General features: G+C 55.2%; 2 protein-coding genes and 1 non-coding gene across 3 annotated transcripts; 2 read left to right on the top strand and 1 right to left on the bottom strand.

Moving 5' to 3' along the window:
- Positions 1-205: 205 nt before the first annotated feature.
- TRNAK-UUU (transfer RNA lysine (anticodon UUU)) lies at positions 206-278 on the bottom strand. The gene has a single exon. It is a non-coding gene; the product is annotated as a tRNA-Lys (tRNA).
- Positions 279-2065: 1787 nt separating this feature from the next.
- MIIP (migration and invasion inhibitory protein) lies at positions 2066-12134 on the top strand. Its single transcript, XM_019461421.2, is given in 11 exon segments — positions 2066-2174; positions 3896-4085; positions 4331-4666; positions 5078-5162; positions 8734-8842; positions 8924-8976; positions 9676-9692; positions 9694-9806; positions 9991-10087; positions 10857-10982; positions 11238-12134. Coding segments are annotated over 10 exon segments (1143 nt in total). The 5' UTR covers positions 2066-2174; positions 3896-3956; the 3' UTR covers positions 11316-12134.
- Positions 12135-12444: 310 nt separating this feature from the next.
- On the top strand, positions 12445-17277 carry LOC128775907 (uncharacterized). Its single transcript, XM_053898952.1, has 3 exons — positions 12445-13954; positions 14076-14130; positions 14983-17277. The coding sequence occupies exons 1-3, from the start codon at positions 13424-13426 to the stop codon at positions 15315-15317; spliced, it is 921 nt and encodes a 306-aa protein (XP_053754927.1). The 5' UTR covers positions 12445-13423; the 3' UTR covers positions 15318-17277.
- Positions 17278-17513: the final 236 nt, after the last annotated feature.

The raw sequence follows: 17513 nt of genomic DNA, 5'->3' as shown, positions 1-17513 counted from the left end.
TGTCCACTGGGGCAAGGATTGGCCTTTGTCTTTGTCCTCAGGGCCACTCCTGAGAGGGCGTGGTGGCACGAAAGTGGCAGCTGTCCATTCCAGCTACTACAAACACAATGTGCCCCATGAGGCCAAGTTCTTGTTTCCTTTACTTGCTTCACATCTTTTAACAGCTTTATCGGGTATTTATTTATTTATTTAAAGGTAAGCTCCACGCCCAACACGAGGCTTGAACTCATGACCCTAAGATCAAAAGTTCCATGCTCTACCAATTGAGCCAGCCAGGCACTCCTACCAAGATGTAATTTTATAGGGGCGCCTGGGTGGCTCAGTTCACTAAGCGTCTGACTCTTGATTTCGGCTCCAGTATGATCTCATGGTTCATGGGATCAAGCCCTGGGTTGGGCTCTGCACAGTGCAGCTTCAGATTTTCTCTCTTCTTTCTCTGCCCCTTCCCTCCTCCTCTCTCTCTCAAAAGAAATAAATAAACATTTAAAAAGATATAATTTAGGGGCGCCTGGGTGGCTCAGTGCATTAAGCATCGACTTCAGCTCAGGTCATGATCTCATGGTTCGTGAGTTCGAGCCCCGCGTCGGGCTCCGTGCTGCCAGCTCGGAGCCTGGAGCTGCTTCAGATTCCGTGTCTCCCTCTCTCGCTCTGACCTTTCCCCGCTCGCACTCTGTCTCTCTCTCTCTCTCAAAAATAAATAAAACATTTAAAAAATTTTTAAAAAATAAGATATAATTTATATGGAACAAACTGCACATTTAGAGTGTACAATTTAATAACTTTAGACATATATATGCACCACATGCACCATGAGACCATCACAACCCAGACAGTGAACGTATCCATCACCGCCAAGGTTTCCTCGTGCCCCTTTACCATGCCTCCTTCCACTCGATCTCCTAGCAACCACTTATCTTTCTATCGCTATAGAGCTACAGATCAGTTTACATTTTCTAAAGTTTTATACAGATGGAAAGTACAGTATGTACTTTCTTTTCCATGCAGTGTAACTGTCTTGAGATGCATCCATATTGTGCATACCAATAGTTTATTCATTTTTATTGCTGAGTAGTATCCATTGTATGGATATACCGCAATTTGTTTATCCATTTACCTGTTGACAGATGTTTGGATAAAGCTGCTGTGAACATTCCTATGCAAATCTTTGTATGGACAATTTTTTTTCTTCTTGGATAAATGCTTAGGGGTAGAATGACTGGATTGTATAGAGGATACGAATTCAATTAAAAGAAAACCCAGCTTTATTTAATTTACATACCACAAAATTCAATCATTTAAGCAAGTTTACAAAGTCGTGCAGCCTTCACCACAATCCAATTTTAGAACATGTCCATCACCCCAAAATGATCCCTCTCTCCCTTTCTCTTTCTCCTTTCCTTTTTTCCCCTTCCTTCCTCCCTCCTATCCTTTCTTCCTTTCTCTCTGTTAATTTGCTGAATCAAGCTGATTAGTTTAAAAATGCTCTGAGCAAGTCACTTCATCTTTTATGGCCTCGTTTTTGTTTTCGCTGTAAAATGGGGCTGGCATGCACTGGCCTATGGAAAATACCTGGAACATAGCACTCCGCATACATTATAGGTATCTGTATTCGTGCTAATTTACTCCCTTTCCTCCAGGCAAGGACCCCTCTTCATTCTTCTCTGCCCCCCCAATGCCTAGTACAGGGCCTCTTAGCACAAAGTAGGCACGATAAATACCGGAAAGAAAGTATGGAAGAATGGGTCTCCAGCCACCGCCTACCCCAGCCCCACCTGGCATCCCTCAGCAGAATTCTGCTTAGCGGGAGCAGCGCCGGGTCCAGACTTCGAAACTGCCCCAGCCAAACCCCCGCGAGTTCGGTCGCCCCATCCTGACCAATCGGAGTTCGCCCTCCGGGAGCCCGCCCCAGACCGATAGTCGACGTCCAGTACACGACCTTGGAAATTGACCAATCAGCTATTGAGTCCCTCTGTTAGTCCCGCCCCAATGTTGAAACTGCCGCTTCGGAACGCCGAGTAACGTTCGCAGGAGCGTCCGACTCCTCCAGCAATCTGGCCAATCAGGACGGCCGGATCTGGCCCCGCCCCCAGCGGCAGCGTCGCGTGGGGCGAGAAGGGCGGGACTACGGGCTGCGAAAGCGGCGTCAGGCTTGCGGGTTTCCAGGTTTCCAGGAGGTGAGCGCGGAAGCTGCGGGGCCGCCGTGAGGCGGAAGGACTCGGCGGGAGGCCCCACGTGCGCCCCCGCGGAGGATCCGGGGACCGCGATGGGAAGGAAGGGGGAGGCTGAGCCTCTTTTCCTGGGAGCGTCCGGCAGTTTTGCTGCCCCTGTTTGTCTTGTGAACGTCGCCTTCCCGTTGCATTTGCGCCGCTGTTAGCTTCCCAGAGCGCGGCCGGAGCAAGAATCGTCTATACTCGGGACGCGTGTGTGGGGGCGTGTCCGGTGTAGTCTGTTTTTTCGACCTCAGCCCCTGCAGCCTGGCCCTGAGAAGGGGGCTCCTGGTGACGGCGATCCAGAAGTGTGGGTGGGAGGGAGGGTTGAGGTCGGGCCGGGTTTCTGCGAGTAGGGTCTGGCCCGACCCAGTGTTAAAGCCGGGAGGGTGCACATTCTGGGACATTGAGTTTCTGGGTGGAGCCTGGGCCTGGAGCCCTGAGAGGATTAGGCAGCGCTTTCCCCTAGTCTGCAGAAATCCCTTCCAGAAGCATCTCTGTGCTCTGTGTTCCTGAGCCTGGATCCCTGGGGGGGGGCGGGGGGGGGGTGAAGAATGAGGAGAGGAGAAGGCTTCCCAAGCACCTCTCTGCACAAGGGAGAGGCTGGAGTGACCATGGACCCTGTAGCCAGATTTGGGTTCACATCCTGGCCTTGTCACTAGCTGTGTGACGTGGGGCAAGTTGGTTAACTTCTCTGAACTTTGGTTTCTTCATTTGTAAAATGGAAGGGTGGGCAGGATAGAGGGAAGAGCCCGTTCAGGAGCCTGATTTGTGTTGGATTCCCAAGTTACAATACTTTACATTTGTAGACTTGCCCTGATTGTTTTCTACATATTATCCTAATATCTACATATTTCTACATATTATCCAAATTTTACTGTTAAAGGGGATTGTTCTCTTTTGGCATGTAAGCGAACACACTCTGGCCAGTTTAGTAATAAGAGACGTTTGTGGGATGCTCACTCTGTACCAGGTACCATAGTAAGGTTTAACATGCATTATCTCATTTAATCCCTGCAGTAACACACAGTCTCTCTCAAAAATAAATAAACTTAAAAAAATAAAATAAAATAAAAATAGGGCGCCTGGGTAGCTCAGTCGGTTAAGTGGCCAACTCTTGGTTTCGGCTCAGGTCGTAATCTCACAGTTTGGGGCTCAAGCCCCACGTCGGGTCCCGCGCTGATGGTGTGGAGCCTGCCTGGGATTCTCTCTCTCCTGCTGTCTCTGCTCTCCCTCTCTCAAAAAATAAGTAAACTTGGGCGCCTGGGTGGCTTGGTCGGTTGGGCTGCCGACTTCGGCTCAGGTCATGATCTCGCGGTCCGTGAGTTCGAGCCCCGCGTCCGGCTCTGTGCTGACCGCTCAGAGCCTGGAGCCTGTTTCAGATTCTGTGTCTCCCTCTCTCTCTGACCCTCCCCCGTTCATGCTCTGTCTCTCTCTGTCTCAAAAATAAATAAACGCTAAAAAAAAAAAATTAAAAAAAAATAAGCTTAAAAAAAAAAAAACAATCTCTACAGTAACCTTACGCGTTAGATACTGTCATCATCTCTGTTTGGCAGATGAGGAAACTGAGGCACAGGGAGATTAAGTCACTTGGTTGGGGCTACACAGTTAGGGAGTTCCAGAGCGGGGATTCGAACCCAGGCCTCCGGCTCCACTGGCAGCCCAGTGTCCTGCTGTTCTGGCTTCAGGTAGAAGAGCTGGGCCTGGTTCCTGGCCCGGAGGGGGCTCCGCAGCCCAGGAGGAAGCGTCATGGTAACGCCTGGGATGGTGGAGACCGAGGACTCGGTGCAGCTGCGGCAGCTCAGTCTGGTGCTCCTGAGGCAGCTGTGGGTCGGGCAAGATGCTGTGCGGCGGTCGGTGGCCAAGGCAGCCTCAGGGGTGAGCACCCGCCTTGAGAACTCCCGGGGGTGTGGAGGGGGCTGCCCGACCAGGCCAGAATCCAGACCTCCAGTGCAGCGTGCCCAGTTTGGTGGCGAAGGGGAAACTGAGGCCCAGCGAGGAAGGGACTGGGTGGGACGTGCAGAGGCCGCAGCAGGAAGGAGGACCCAGGCCCTCGTGCCTAGTGCAGGCCAGCTGGGCGTGTGACCGGGCCGCTGCCTGGTGACCTGGCCTCTCTGTTCCAGTCAACCCGGGGCTCCAGCAGCAGCTGTGACTCCCAGACTCCATCGTCCCAGGAGACGTCCTCGGTGGCCCCGAGAGCCTCCAGCCTTCAGGGTGCCCACCAGGGTGGCCCCTGTGATATGTCCTGGGCTGGCGGGGCCAGCTCTGGAGTGATGTCTCTCCCACCTGCCGCATACCGACGCCGGCCGTCCCTGGGTTCGCTGAGGCCCTGCTCGGCGCCCTTACTGGCCATCTCAGACCCGGATGGCACAGAGCTTTCAGGAGAGCCAGACAGGCCGGGGCCTCAGGAGGCCCAGGCCCAGAGGTCCATCCTGGATCAACAAAGCAGGCCGTCCAAGGTAACGTGGGAGAAGAGAACTTCCTTGAACGTCCGTTCGCCTGTCTGACAAATGCAGTCATGGGCAGCCTCCCTTACGGGGTGAGAGGCTTCCAGAAGATGCCTCGAGTCATGTCCAGCTCACCCTAAGTGCTCGAAAAGTGGTGGTGGTAGTTTCTCAGCACTTTGGGAAGAAGGTGGTGAGCCTGTTATACAGATGGGAAGACCAAGGCTCCGAGGCTTGGTCAGAGTCCCACATAAGGGGAGCTTGGGGGCCAGTTCTTATCCTCCAGCTCCCGAGTCCGTGGCCGAGCCCCGGGGCCCATGTCAGGGTATAAGTTAAGACACAGCTCGTTTCCTTCCCCCAAGGTGGGACCTCCTTCGGGCTGGGCCTGCAGGCCTAGTCTTTGCCCCTCTTTGTCTCCCTCCTCAGCCAAGAGTGACCTTCGGTGATGAGTCTTCAGTGCCTGACAGGAGCTGGCGCCTCAGACCATACTTGGGCTACGACTGGATCGCAGGTATGGCCGCTTCCAGATACCTGCCTGAGCCCCTGTCGGGACTGAATGAATGAATGAGTCAGAGCTGCCATATTCTTTAGTATTTATTGCTGCTAGGCCCTTGGAAAACTCTGTATGCGTTTCACTCTTTACCTTTTACTGCCCATCCCCCTCTGCCCCCACCCCCAGCAACCTCAGTGGCCCAGCTGCTCTCCCTTTGGCTTCGTCCACCCTGTTCCTATCCATTTTTGACATGACAGCCAGAATGAATTTTTAAACATGGGGATCAGAATACTTAGCAGTTAGAAGAAAATCCAAAGTCCTCATTTAGACTTAGGGGGTATGACCTAGCCTCACTTAGCTCTGTTGACATGACCTCTGACTATCCACTTTCTGGCTCTTTGCTCCAGCTTCTCTGGTCTCCTTGGTGGTCCTTGAACCTGCCATACTCATGGTCACCCCAGGGCCTTTGCGCTTGCTATTCCTACTGCCTGGCGTGCGCTTCCCCAGGTTCACACCCTGTGGTTCCTTTTCATCCCTGAGGGCCCAGCTTAAAGTCTAGGCCTTTCTTGCGAGCATACTGTCGTAGGGCCACTGCCGCCTGCGTCATTGCCTGTGGCATTAATCATTTGTATGTTCTTCGTATCGTTTGTTCTCAGGAATCGTCTTGTTTCCTGTTCTTTTTTTTTTTTTCTTGAAGTTTTTATTTATTTAAGTAATCTCTACATCCAGTGTGGGGCTTGAACTCCCAACCCCGAGATCACTTTCTTCCAACGGAGCCAGCCAGGCACCCCTTGTTTCCTTGGGTCTTGTCTGAGTTCTCCACTAGAACGCTAGAACGAATTTGAGCAGGGCCATAGCTGTCTTCTTGCTGTATTTCCCAAGCCGCAGCTTAGGTGTGGGACACACGGCAGGCCCTTAGACAGCACTCGTTGAATGAGAGAGTGAATGGCCTTAAGAGGTGGGTGCTGTTTGGATCCTCGTTTTGCAAAGGAGGAAACTGAGGCACGGAGAGGTTGAGTGACTTCCTGAAGGCAGGTGCTCCATGGGGTTGCTGGGACCAGGGGTGGTGGAGACTCAGGCCCCACCCCAAGGATTTCCCAGCCTGTCAGCTCACTGCCTTGCTTGCCATTTGTGGAAAATGGAGGCATCCGCCTCCCGCCTGCCCTGTTCCTGTGCTCGCTCTCTTTTCCGAGGGTGAGCGAGCGCTCCCGTCTAAGGACTGTCCCCGCGTTTGTACGCTCTGCCCCATCCCCTCCAGCCTCCCACAGGATTTGCTTCCTGTGATTCTCTCCTCCTCACTCGGTCCCAGCAGCATATGAACAGCCCAGAGGAGTGATGAGTGGTGGTTTTACCTGGTGCTCATTATGTGCGTTGTTCTTCTCTTGGCTTTACTCCTATTCTCTCCTTTGCTTTTCACGGTGACCCTATCAGCTGGGTGCTGCTGTTGTCCCCGTTGACGGATGACAAGGCCGAGCCACGAGGGCTGAGCCACTTAGTGAAGTCTTCCCTCTGCTCAGGGGTAAAGCTGCAATGTGCTATTTTCTATCCCGCTGAAACGTTTCTTTTTTTTTTAATTTTTTTTTTTTTAATGTTTATTCATTTTTGAGAGACAGAGAGAGAGCATGAGGGGGGAAGGGGCAGAGAGAGGGAGACACAGAATCTGAAACAGGCTCCAGGCTCTGAGCTGTCAGCACAGAGCCCAACGCGGGGCTCGAACTCACAGACTATGAGATCATGACCTGAGCTGAAGTTGGACACCCAACCGACTGAGCCACCCAGGTGCCCCGAAACATTTCTCTCTTTATCTTATGTTTGCTTCTGGTCACTGCCCATTTTCTCTGCTTTTCTTAATTTCTTTTTCTTTCTTTCTTTCTTTCTTTCTTTCTTTCTTTCTTTCTTTCTTTCTTTTTTTGTTTTTTGGTTTTTTTCTTAATTTTATTTTTTATTTTTTAAAATTTATACCCGAATTAGTTAGGATATGGTGCAACAATGATTTCAGGAGTAGATTCCTTAGTGCCCCTTAACCCATTTAGCCCATCCCCCCTCCCACAACCCTTCCCCTTAACCCTCTGTTTGTTCTCCATATTTAAGAGTCTGTCCCCCTCCCTGTTTTTATATTATTTTTGTTTCCCTTCCCTTATGTTCATCTGTTTTGTCTCTCAAAGTCCTCATATGAGTGAAGTCATATGATTTTTGTCTTTCTCTGACTAATTTCACTTAGCATAATAGCTCCAGTTCCATCCACATAGTTGCAAATGCAAGATTTCATTCTTTTTGATTGCCGAGTAATACTCCATTGTGTGTGTGTGTATGTGTGTGTATGTGTGTATATATGTATATATACACACACACACACACACATATATACATATATATATGCACACACATACACACACACACACAGACATATATACCACATCTTCTTTATCTGTTCATCCGTCGATGGACATTTGGGCTCTTTCCATACTTTGGCTATTGTCGATAGTGCTGCTGTAAACATTTGGGTGCATGTGTCCCTTCGAAACAGCACCCCTGTATCCCTTGGATAAATGCCTAGTCGTGCAATGGCTGGGTCGTAGGGTAGTTCTCTTTTTAGTTTTTTGAGGAACCTCCATGCTGTTTTCCAGAGTGGCTGCACCAGCTTGCATTCCCAGCTCTGCTTTTCTTTACAACAGAACTCCTCGAAAGGGCTCTCTAGACTCGCCGTCTCGTTTCCCTCCCTCGCTTTTTCTTGGTTGGGCTTCGGTCCCCGACACCTGCCGACACCGTCCTGTCGTCCGTGAGCTCTGTGTCGCATGCGTGCCTGACCCTGCTCTACTTCCTGGCGGGCGTCACTTCGGTTTCATGTTACAGGTTTCTTTGGTGACTAGTTTCTTGCCACCATGGTTTTTTGTTTTTGTTTTTTTTTTTTAATGTTTATTTTTGAGAGAGAGAGAGAGAGAGACAGAGCACAAGCAGGGGACAGGCAGAGAGAGAGAGGGAAACACAGAAACTGAAGCAGGCTTCAGGCTCTGAGCTGTCAGCACAAAGCCCGACGCGGGGCTCAAACTCACGAACCGTGGCATCATGACCTGAGCTGAAGTCGGACGCTTAACCGACTGAGCCACCCAGGTGCCCCTTTTGCCACCATATCTGTGAGGCTCATGAGGGCATGGGGCACCTGGGTGGCTTGGTCTTTTAAGTATCCAACTCTTGGTTTCGGCTCAGGTCGTGATCTCAGGGTTCGTGAGTTCGAGCCCCGTGTCGGGCTCTGCACTGACCGTGTGGGGCTTGCTTGGGATTCTCTCCCTCTCCCTCTCTCTCTCTCTGCTCCTCCTGCACGCTCTCTCTCTCTCTTTGCAAACAAATAAATAAAACTTAAAAAAAAAAAAACAACCAGTGTCTGGCCCCTAGGAGGGGCTCTGTAAATATTTTTTGCCTGGATGCTTGCACAGACAAAGCCAGCAGTCACGGTGAGCAGAGGGCCCCCTCCAGGTCTGCATGAGGCAGAGTGGGGGGCAAAGCAGGTAGACTGGGGTGCTGTGCCGAGCACCCCTTAAGGCTCGGCCAGTGGCCACACAGCAGCTCCCCGGTGCTTTGCCCACTCCAGGGTCTCTGGACAACACCTCGCCCATCACCAGCAAGCCCGAGGCCTTCTTCTCGAAGCTGCAGGATTTCCGGGAAGCCAACAAGGAGGAGTGTATTCACAGTGGCCCCGAGTGAGCAGGGCTGGCCGAGGGGGTGGGCAGGGCGGCTCAGGGACCCCGTCGCCTGGCCCGCTCACCCCTGTCACTTCACAGACCCCGGTCCCTCAGCCTCCGGGAGAGCAGCAGGGTGGACCAAGACCACGAATGTGAGTGTAAACTCTCGGCAGCCTGGCCGAGGTCTCGGGGGCCTAGGGAGGCAGCTGGGGTGGCGGGGACTCGGGGAGGGAGGCCTTGGGTCTGGACAGGGTGGGGCAGGCCCTGGGGGGGTGGTGGTGAGGGTGCACTGAGGCCTGGACTTGCGGAGATCAGGGCCGGCCATTTGTCACCTTACCTCTCGCCAGCTGCCTCCTTTCCCGTGTGCCCCCCACTTCCTCCAGTCGGCGCTCCGGGGGTGGGGTGGGGGGGGAGGTGCTGGCTCAGTCACAGAGTCCTGAGTCTCTGCTTTGGGTTTGTGTCTGCAGCACGTGGTGCATTCACGTGCGTGCCTCACGCGTAAGGAAGGGCTGTTCGTGTGAACACGTGTGTGCGTGCACACCGTGTGTGCTTGCCAGTTTAGGCACGCGCACGTGTGTCCGTGAACGTGACCGTACAGAGCCGTGCTTTGGGTTTGCACGTGTCGCATTGATGGGTGTGTGCGCGCGCGCGTGCGGGTGTGTGTCCCCCGTGTTTTGTCACGTGAGCTCAGGTGCGTGTTAGTGTTCCGTACGTGTACACCTGTGTGCGCCTGTGCGTGCGGCTGCCGGCGGGGGGGTGGCGTCGGCGGGCCCGTGTGGTTGGGGTAGGAAGGGGGTCCAGGGATCCGGGCCCCCGGCGGAAGGGAGCTGCCACTTCTCACGGCCCCGCAGGCGTGTACTGTTACCAGCGTCAACCGGCGCCTGTTTCTGGTGCCTTCGGATCCTGGCTCCCCCTGCCGCCTGTGCAGGACACCTCGGGACCAGCGGGGCCCCGAGACCCTGGTGGAGCCCGCGCAGGTCAGGTGAGTGGCCAGAGCAGGTAGGACACCCGGGGGCAGCCATGGAGGCGGCAGCGACCGAGGAGAGGAGCCCAGCCTGAGGCCCGCCGGTCTTGAGGGAGGGAAGGCCGGGTCCGGGGCTGGGGTCCCAGAGCGGCCCGGAGGCGCCCAAAGCAACGCCTTCTCTGTCCACTGCCCCTGCCCCCAGGGTGAGCATCCCGCTGTCTGTCCTGGACCCTCCGCACCGGCACCGCGTCCACCGACGGAAGAGCTTCGATGCTTCTGACACGTTGGCCCTGCCCCGGGTGAGCAGCCGAGTGGGGCCTGGGTGGAGCTGAGCGCGGGGCCCAGGTTCCCTGGTGGATCTTGAGGCCCAGAGAGGGCCACAGACTGTCCCAGGGCCCCACAGAGAGGCTGGGCACAAGGAGGGTAGGTGTCCAGATCCCTGGAGTTCAGGCTGGGCCATTTCCATCACCTGTATTATGCTTGTTGCCTGTTCCCCACCCACGATGTGGCTTCCAGGATAAGCATCCCGCTGTCCAGATGAGACAAGGCGGAGGGAGGGCACTGGCCTCCGGTCCGCAGGTGGAAGAGCTGGGATTCGAACCCAGGTCCTTAGTGTTTCCATCGAGCCTCTCTTAGAAACATTCTTTATGTCCCCTGGGTAAGGGTGGGGGTCAGTGGAGATCCCTCCTCTGCCAGTTGAGGCTAGGGGAGCTGAGACTGAGGAGAGGAGAAAGGATGCCGAAGAAAGTTAGCCTGCTCGCCTGTAAAATGAACGTATGAGTCCTCAGACCGGGGGCAGGGGGTGGGTAGTTCAGGGAATCAGTCCCCATCAGGCGTGGGGCAGAGCCCAGCATACAGGAAGTGCTCTGTCAGTATCCACGGCCTTCCCTCCTCCCGTCTCAGGCCAGGGGCCCAGGGCCTGGGTCAGCAGGGTAAGGAAAGGGACGCCTGGGGTAACCCAGGATACAGGCAGTCCCAGGGGAGAGGCACAGCCCCCTCCCTGGGGTGCGCCCCATCAGAGGAGAGCCCTGCCACAGACCAGGTGCCTTAATCCCTTGCTCTCCACAGCACTGCCTGATGGGCTGGGACATTCTCCCTCCGAAGCCCGAGAAAAGCTCAGCCCCCAAGAGCCTGGACCTTTGGTCCTGCGTCTCCTCCGAGGCCCAGCACCGGAAGCTGTCAGCTGCCCGCCTGGTATGGTCCAGGGTACCCCAGGAGGGACAGATGCTTAGGAGTAGGCCTGGGGTCTGCAGAGTCCCTAGAGGGGTGGGATGGATTGGGGCAGGGAGTGCAGAGCCTGGAAGCTTCTCTCTGCAGGAGCCCAGCCCACAGCACCCTTCCAGGCTCTTCTCCTTGCCAACTACCCCACCCTCCCCAGGAAGGATGATGTGGGAATTGGGGGTGACTTCCACAGTGGTCCCCTCTGACCCCTCCCTGTTCACCATCCAGGCCCAGCCAACACGAGTCCCACCCTCCACCCCATTCCGGTCACAACTCCAGCCTCCTGCGCCCTGGCCGAAGCCCTGAGGACTGGCCACCCAGAGGAGGACAGAGCCCCTGCCATCCCCCCTAACCCCTCTCCTCTGGCAGGGCACCCACCAGAGGGGAGCCCTGCCTGGCTTCAGCTGGAGGTGAACGTAGTCCCCACCCTCTTGGGTTGGGTAGGTGGATGGGCTCAGGCCCTTCTCCTTCCTGGAGACAGAGGTGGGGACTCCAGGGTTGGGGGGCGCGGGTGAAAGAGGATGGGGTGACCTGTTTGTAAATAAAGCTCAGTGCCGTCTGCAGCACCAGATTTCCCACATGTGCTGGGTCCGCCCTGCTGATGCCCTCAGGGCCCAGGAGGTGCTCTGGCGGCAGCCTGTTCCCTTGCCTGGGGAAAGACACGTCTGACATCCTGTACTGGGCCGAGGGGATCCAGTGCCCTGAGTTTGGTTCTCGGTGCAGCTTCCAACTCTGGGTAGATGGCCTCCCGGGTGGGAGGGAGGCGCTCCGGGCCCCAGACTGTCTCCTGTGGATGAGGCTGAAGCTGTGGACCATGAGTGAGTTCTCCCCTTCCTGGTCTCTGAAGCTGGGGTCCGTTGACAGGGGGCTTCTCTTAAAGTCCCTGGGCCAGTGGCTCCTCGACTGCTCTCCCCAGCCCAGCCCAAGAAGCCACAGGGGACCCAGAGCTGCCGCAGGCACAGATGGGGAAGCTGAGAGCCAGGCAGGGCTGGCAGTGAGTACAAATATCCCCCTCTCGTGGATTAACAGCCAGTGTCTGTCTTCCCCCCGTAGGCTGAACGATATAAAATTCCTGGTTTTGTAAGATGAACATGAAATAAAAGGGGAACTGAAGCCCCAAGGAGGCACGTGGTTTTTCTGAGGTTTCTCCACTTTGAGGGCTGGAACTAGGGTTGTGGTCTCCTGTGGCTTCCACAGGAAGCCGTCATGGCTGTGACGCCGGGAAAGCCTGGTTCCCCCCACCCCCCCCCCCCCCCCCCCCCGTGTGGCTCACAGCACACGTGTTAATCAGGGTGAGGGAGGTTCTGCCGCAGTAAGTGATGAAACCCCAGCTCTCAGTGGCTGGCCTCTGTGGGTTCCAGTGTCTCCACATCCTCGCCAACCCTTTTCTGCCCTTTCTTAAAAAAACAAGTTTATTTTTGAGAGAGCCAGGGTGAGCAGGAGAGGGGCAGAGAGAGAGGAAGAGAGAGAGTGCGAATCTCAAGCAGGCTTCGTGCTGTCAACGCGGAGTCCGATGCGGGGCCCGAACTCACCAACTGTGAGATCGTGAACTGAGTGGAAATCAAGAGTTGGACGCTCGCCGACTGAGCCACCCAGGCGCCCGCCCTACTTCCTGCATGTTTTGTAATAGCCATCCTAACGGGCGTGAAGTGGTACCTCACTGTGGTTCTGTTTTGTGTTTTTCCCTGATGGTTGCAGACGTGGAGCGTTTTTGTTTGTGCTTCTCAGCCACCCGTGCATCTTCCTGGGAGAAGTGTGCGTTCAGGTCCTCTGCTCATTTTTAGATCCGGTTGTTTGCTTTTTCTGATGTTTAACACGTAATTTTAAGTCAAAGAGCCTGTGGGAGTCCGTGGTTTTGTTAGAAATTCTTTGGTCAGAGGGAGAAGAGAATCTGGGTACCTTCTGCCCAACGAAAACGAAAAATTTACAGCTGAGATCAACTCCTAAGTTCAGCTGACCCCGAATAGCGAGTTTAAACAAGACAGAAATGTTTCCCATAAAAGTCTAGACTGCAGCACTGGGTCCAATTAAGCCCTCAGGGTAAGTGGTTTCTCTGGAAGGACAGTTCTTTTGGAGACGGGGTTTTCACCTGATGGCTTTCGTTGCTTCTGTGTGCGAGACGCGACACCCATGGTCTCCTGGCAGCGTGACACCATTGACGGTCAGACTCACCCTTATTTTGTGTACCAGGAAAAATGGTGCTAACCTCTGACACTCACCTCGGCTGTGAGATAATGCTAATTTCGGAGACGTTAAAATGCGAAAGAGCATCTTCAAAGTCTTAAGCCTAAGGCCTCCGGGCTGTCTATGTGCTGACTCCTGGGTTCTGCGCACCCCCAGCTGTCTAAGTGGCTTCCTTGGGGCCGTTGGGAACAGTCGCCTGGGCTGGGAAGACAGCAGCCTTAACCTGATCTATGCTGCTGGTCAGCCTGTCAACATTTCAGGGAGGTCGAGGAGGGCTTGGCCCCAGGATCCTATCCTGCCCTCGCCACCTCTCCCAAACTGTCGGTATGACTGCTCCAGTTTGGGGACGAGGCCTGTCTTCAAGCCTGAGGGGCCCCAAGAGTGAAGGTGACAGGCAGAGACCCCTGGACAGAGCTTCGTGTCTCCGTGGCCTGCTTCACTCAGCCTGCAGCCCCCACCCGCCGCCGTCCTGCCCTCCCAGCTGCCCACGAGCCGCTGCCAGTCCTTCAGGGTCCTTCCCTCCCCCTCCCTGGGGTTGCCCGGATCTCTCCTTGTCCCGCACCTTCACCCCTCTAGCTCCTACCCAGTCTTCCACATCTCAGCTGGCGAGCCCGTCAGACGGACCCCACCGGTCACACGCCTCCCCTCCCTGCACCCGTCCATCTCGGGCCTCGTGTGTTACTGAATTCCTGATCGTGAGATTCCTTGCTGTGTGCCCCTCTCCCCTGCTAGAATGTAACAGCTCCATGAGAGCTGAGGTAGTTCTTTTTTTCTTCATTGGAATTTTTCCCCCTACTTTCTCAAGAGTGGTAGCTAACCTGCGTTCCGCATTTGGCGTTTTCCTCTCGCCTGGTTTTCCACCCACATCATGAAGGTGACGAGAAGGATGCTCTAATTTCGCGGAACCGAAGGAGCCCCGTGGTTGCCACAGACACTGGTATGTCTTACCTGTGTCTCCCCACTCCTGCAAATTAACAGCATTCTTTTTTTTTTTTTCCTTTTTTACGTTTTATTTCATTTTTTTTTTTGAAAGACGGAGACAGAGCACGAGCAGGGGAGGGGCAGAGAGAGAGGGAGACACAGAATCAGAAGCAGGCTCCTGGCTCTGAGCTGTCAGCCCAGAGCCCGACGCGGGGCTCGAACTCAGATCATGAGATCATGACCTGAGCTGAAGTCGGATGCTTAACCGACTGAGCCACCCAGGGGCCCCTAAAAAAAAATTATTTAAAAAAAAGAAGTAAAGGAGCACCTGGGTGGCTCAGTCAGTTAAGTGTCCTACTTCAGCTCAAGTCATGATCTCGCAGTCCAGTCCGTGGGTTCAAGCCCCACGTCGGGCTCTGTGCTGACAGCTCAGAGCCTGAAGCCTGTTTGGGGCGCCCGGGTGGCTCAGTTGGTTGAGCATCCGACTTGGGCTCAGGTCATGATCTCACAGTTCGTGAGTTTGAGCCCCGCGTCAGGCTCTGTGCTGACAGCTCAGAGCCTGGAGCCCGCTTCGGATTCTGTGTCTCCCTCTCTCTCTCTCTCTCTCTCTCTCTCTCCACCCCTCCCCCGCTCATGCTGTGTCTCTCTCTCTCTCAAAAATAAACATTTTAAAAAAAGTAAGAACAGGGGCTCCTGGCTGGCTCAGTCGATGGAGCATGCGACGCTTGATCTTGGGTTGTGAGTTCGAGCCCCACCTTGAGTGTAGAGGTTACTTAAATAAACTTAAAAAAAAAAAAAAAAAAAAAAAGAACAGAGGGACTGACCTCTGTTGCCTGTATCACAGCATAGACTCGTGGACCCCGCACAGGTCATTCACTCACTCGTTCACCGTGTGTGCACCGAGCTCCTGCCGTGTGCCATCACTGTGTCCGGGGCCCTGCAGTGAACCTGACGGCAGTGACAGCAGCGTCCTGCCCCCACGGGGCCCCCGTGCAGGAGCAGGGACCGAAAGAAGCCAACGCTGTAAAGTGCGAAGCGGCCGTGGTGCCCACCACCTCTCCTCCCTTCCGCTCCAGCCCTGCTGCAGCTTTTCTTCTGGGTCTTAAACCTGCCGCTGCCCCCGGCCTCCGGGTCTGGATCCACGCAGCTCCTTCTGCCCAGAATTCTCTTCCTACCGCCGAACTACGCAAGCCTCAGCTCTAGTGTCTGCTCGTCGGAGGCCTCCCCCAATCCCACAGAACTGGCCAAGGCCCCCCCGAGTCTGAGACCCGCCTCGGCTCTCCTGCCGTAGCCTCTTCCGCCGAACAGTGAGATGTTGGGGGGCGGGAACCGGGCCCAGACTCGTCCTCAGCTCTGTCCTAAAACGGCATATAGCTTGTGGTTGGTGTTCAGTAGGTAAATGGTGGGTGAGTGAATCAATGAGCCCCTGGGACTTGGGAGACAGACCCACACAGCCCTGGGACCCGAAGGGTGATCCGGGGGTTGGCCCTGGCAGGTGAACTGTAACTGACTAGTTTTTAGTATGTTATGTTGTCCTGTGTCTCAGGCAGATCACGGGGGGTCTGGCCTCCTGGGAGGGGACGTGGGGAGCGGCTGGGGACACCGTGACATCTCCATCCTGGAAACTTCCTACACCTGTCTGCCTCCGTCCCCGGAATGCAGATGGGGAGTGTGTGGAGAAGCGAACTCTAGCTGGCCTCTCAAGGGACCCTTCCAACGTCCCAAAGAACAGAAGCTCCCCCAGCTGCCATCTGGGAGGGTGGCTCTCCCTGGAGGAGTGGAGTGGCCGCTCTGCTGCTGCTCTGTCCTCACGGAAGTGGCCCGCACGTGGCCTGGAAAACAACACAACGTTGGATTTTCCAGAATTATTTCCCCACGTGCTGTTTGAATGTAGCATTCTGATGTCCTGAGGATTTACAGCATTTTGGTGCAATGAAAAGTTTCTACTGGGCACCCCGAGGCAGAGATCGGGGTTCAGACCCTTGCCGCGGTCTGGCGGCTTCCCGACCCATGTCCTTGGGTGCGTCACCTACTCATCCTGTGGAAAGGGTGGCAGCACCAGTGGGCAGGTACAGAAGGCTGCACGTGGGCCAACCTGAGAACAGGGCCCTAGCTGGTAAGACAGGTCAGGTGTCCCCAGCTCTTCACGTCCCCCACCCCGTCTGGTCAAGACCAGTGCCATCTGGACGGGGCACAGTGCCCTGCCCTCTGAGTTCAGCTTCCTTGTGTGCACCTCCAGGAGCGGGGGGGGGGGGGAGCCATTAAGTGTGGAGTCTACAGGGTTAAAGCCTTGCTGCTCTGGGGGCTGTTGCCCAGAGCAAATGGGTGACCGAGCAGTCCCGTCATCGGGGCTCTGCCCGCAGGGAGTAGGACAGGCGAAGCCAGCCACAGGCCGCAGGTGACCAGGGCCTTCCCCAGCCATGTGAGGGTGGTTGGCCAGGCTGTGCAGGAAGTCATGAGGGGAAGCCAGGGCTCCATGGGGCCAGGTTGTGGCCAGAGGGGGTGGCCTGAGGTTGGACCTCGCTGACTGGGTGGCCTTCAGGGACATCCCCCTGTCGTGGCACCAGGCTGAGCCCTGACCACAGGGTACTCCTTTTCAGGTCCTCTTTGTCTGACTGGAGGTGGCAGGGTTTCTCTCTCCGTTTCCAGAAGCCGCCAAAACAGCCTCTGAAAGTCCCTAGAGTCCTCTCTGCCTTATGGCAGGGCAGCAAGGGGCCCGGGTGCAGAAAGGACCATTCTTGGCTACCCTGGACTGGGAACCCATGGGATCTCAGCTGGGAAAGAAGGTGAGGGAGGCTTGGAGAATTTTCCAGATCTCAGATATGGTGGTGGGGGGGGGGGGGGGGAATCTTTCCTGCCCTCTGGGCTGGGGAATCAAAACCCCAGCCCAGAGGGAGACCTCTCCTTTCTAATCCCAACAAATTCGGACAACCTCCCCAGCCCCCCTTGCCAAAGTCTGCTGGGAGTGGAAGGAACAGCACGAGAAACACCCTCCCTGGTTGGCGGGGTCAGTCCCAGCCAAGTGGGCAGAGCACTGAGCCTGGAGCCGTGGGCCTCTGAACCTCAGTTTCCTCATCTGCGGAATGGGGATTTTAATGCTGGCTACCTTATGAGGGTGTTTCGAGGACTAAATGAGATAATAAATGCTTAGTGCAACAGCTAACACTCTGTGCTTGATAAATACAAGGGACTGATTGAAAGCAAGCGTCTGTGTAAGTATTTGAAGGTGGAGGTCCTGTCTTTGGGGAGGTCTTCCCCACCAGACTTGAAACATAGTAAGGAATGAGGGAGGGAAGGGGAAAGTTCTAGGTAGTTTCTCTGGTAAATGATTGGTAAAGGACCCTGCCTGGCCCCATGTCCCTCCCAGGGTGGGCCCCCATGGGCCTGCATGCCCGGGAG

This window comes from Panthera pardus, unplaced genomic scaffold (assembly GCF_024362965.1).
Source record: "Panthera pardus isolate Hobbes unplaced genomic scaffold, ASM2436296v1 HiC_scaffold_11, whole genome shotgun sequence".
NCBI classification, from domain to species: domain Eukaryota; kingdom Metazoa; phylum Chordata; class Mammalia; order Carnivora; family Felidae; genus Panthera; species Panthera pardus.
Note: the sequence above shows the minus strand (reverse complement) of the source record. Positions and strands in the feature narration are given on the sequence as shown.

Coding starts and splice junctions, on each gene's coding strand:
- LOC128775907 (XM_053898952.1), top strand. CDS start 13,424: ATGCTGCTGGTCAGCCTGTCAACATTTCAGGGAGGTCGAGGAGGGCTT. Junction 13,955..14,075: donor GCTCCATGAGAGCTGAGGTA/GTTCTTTTTTTC, acceptor GAAGGTGACGAG/AAGGATGCTCTAATTTCGCG. Junction 14,131..14,982: donor CGTGGTTGCCACAGACACTG/GTATGTCTTACC, acceptor GACCCCGCACAG/GTCATTCACTCACTCGTTCA.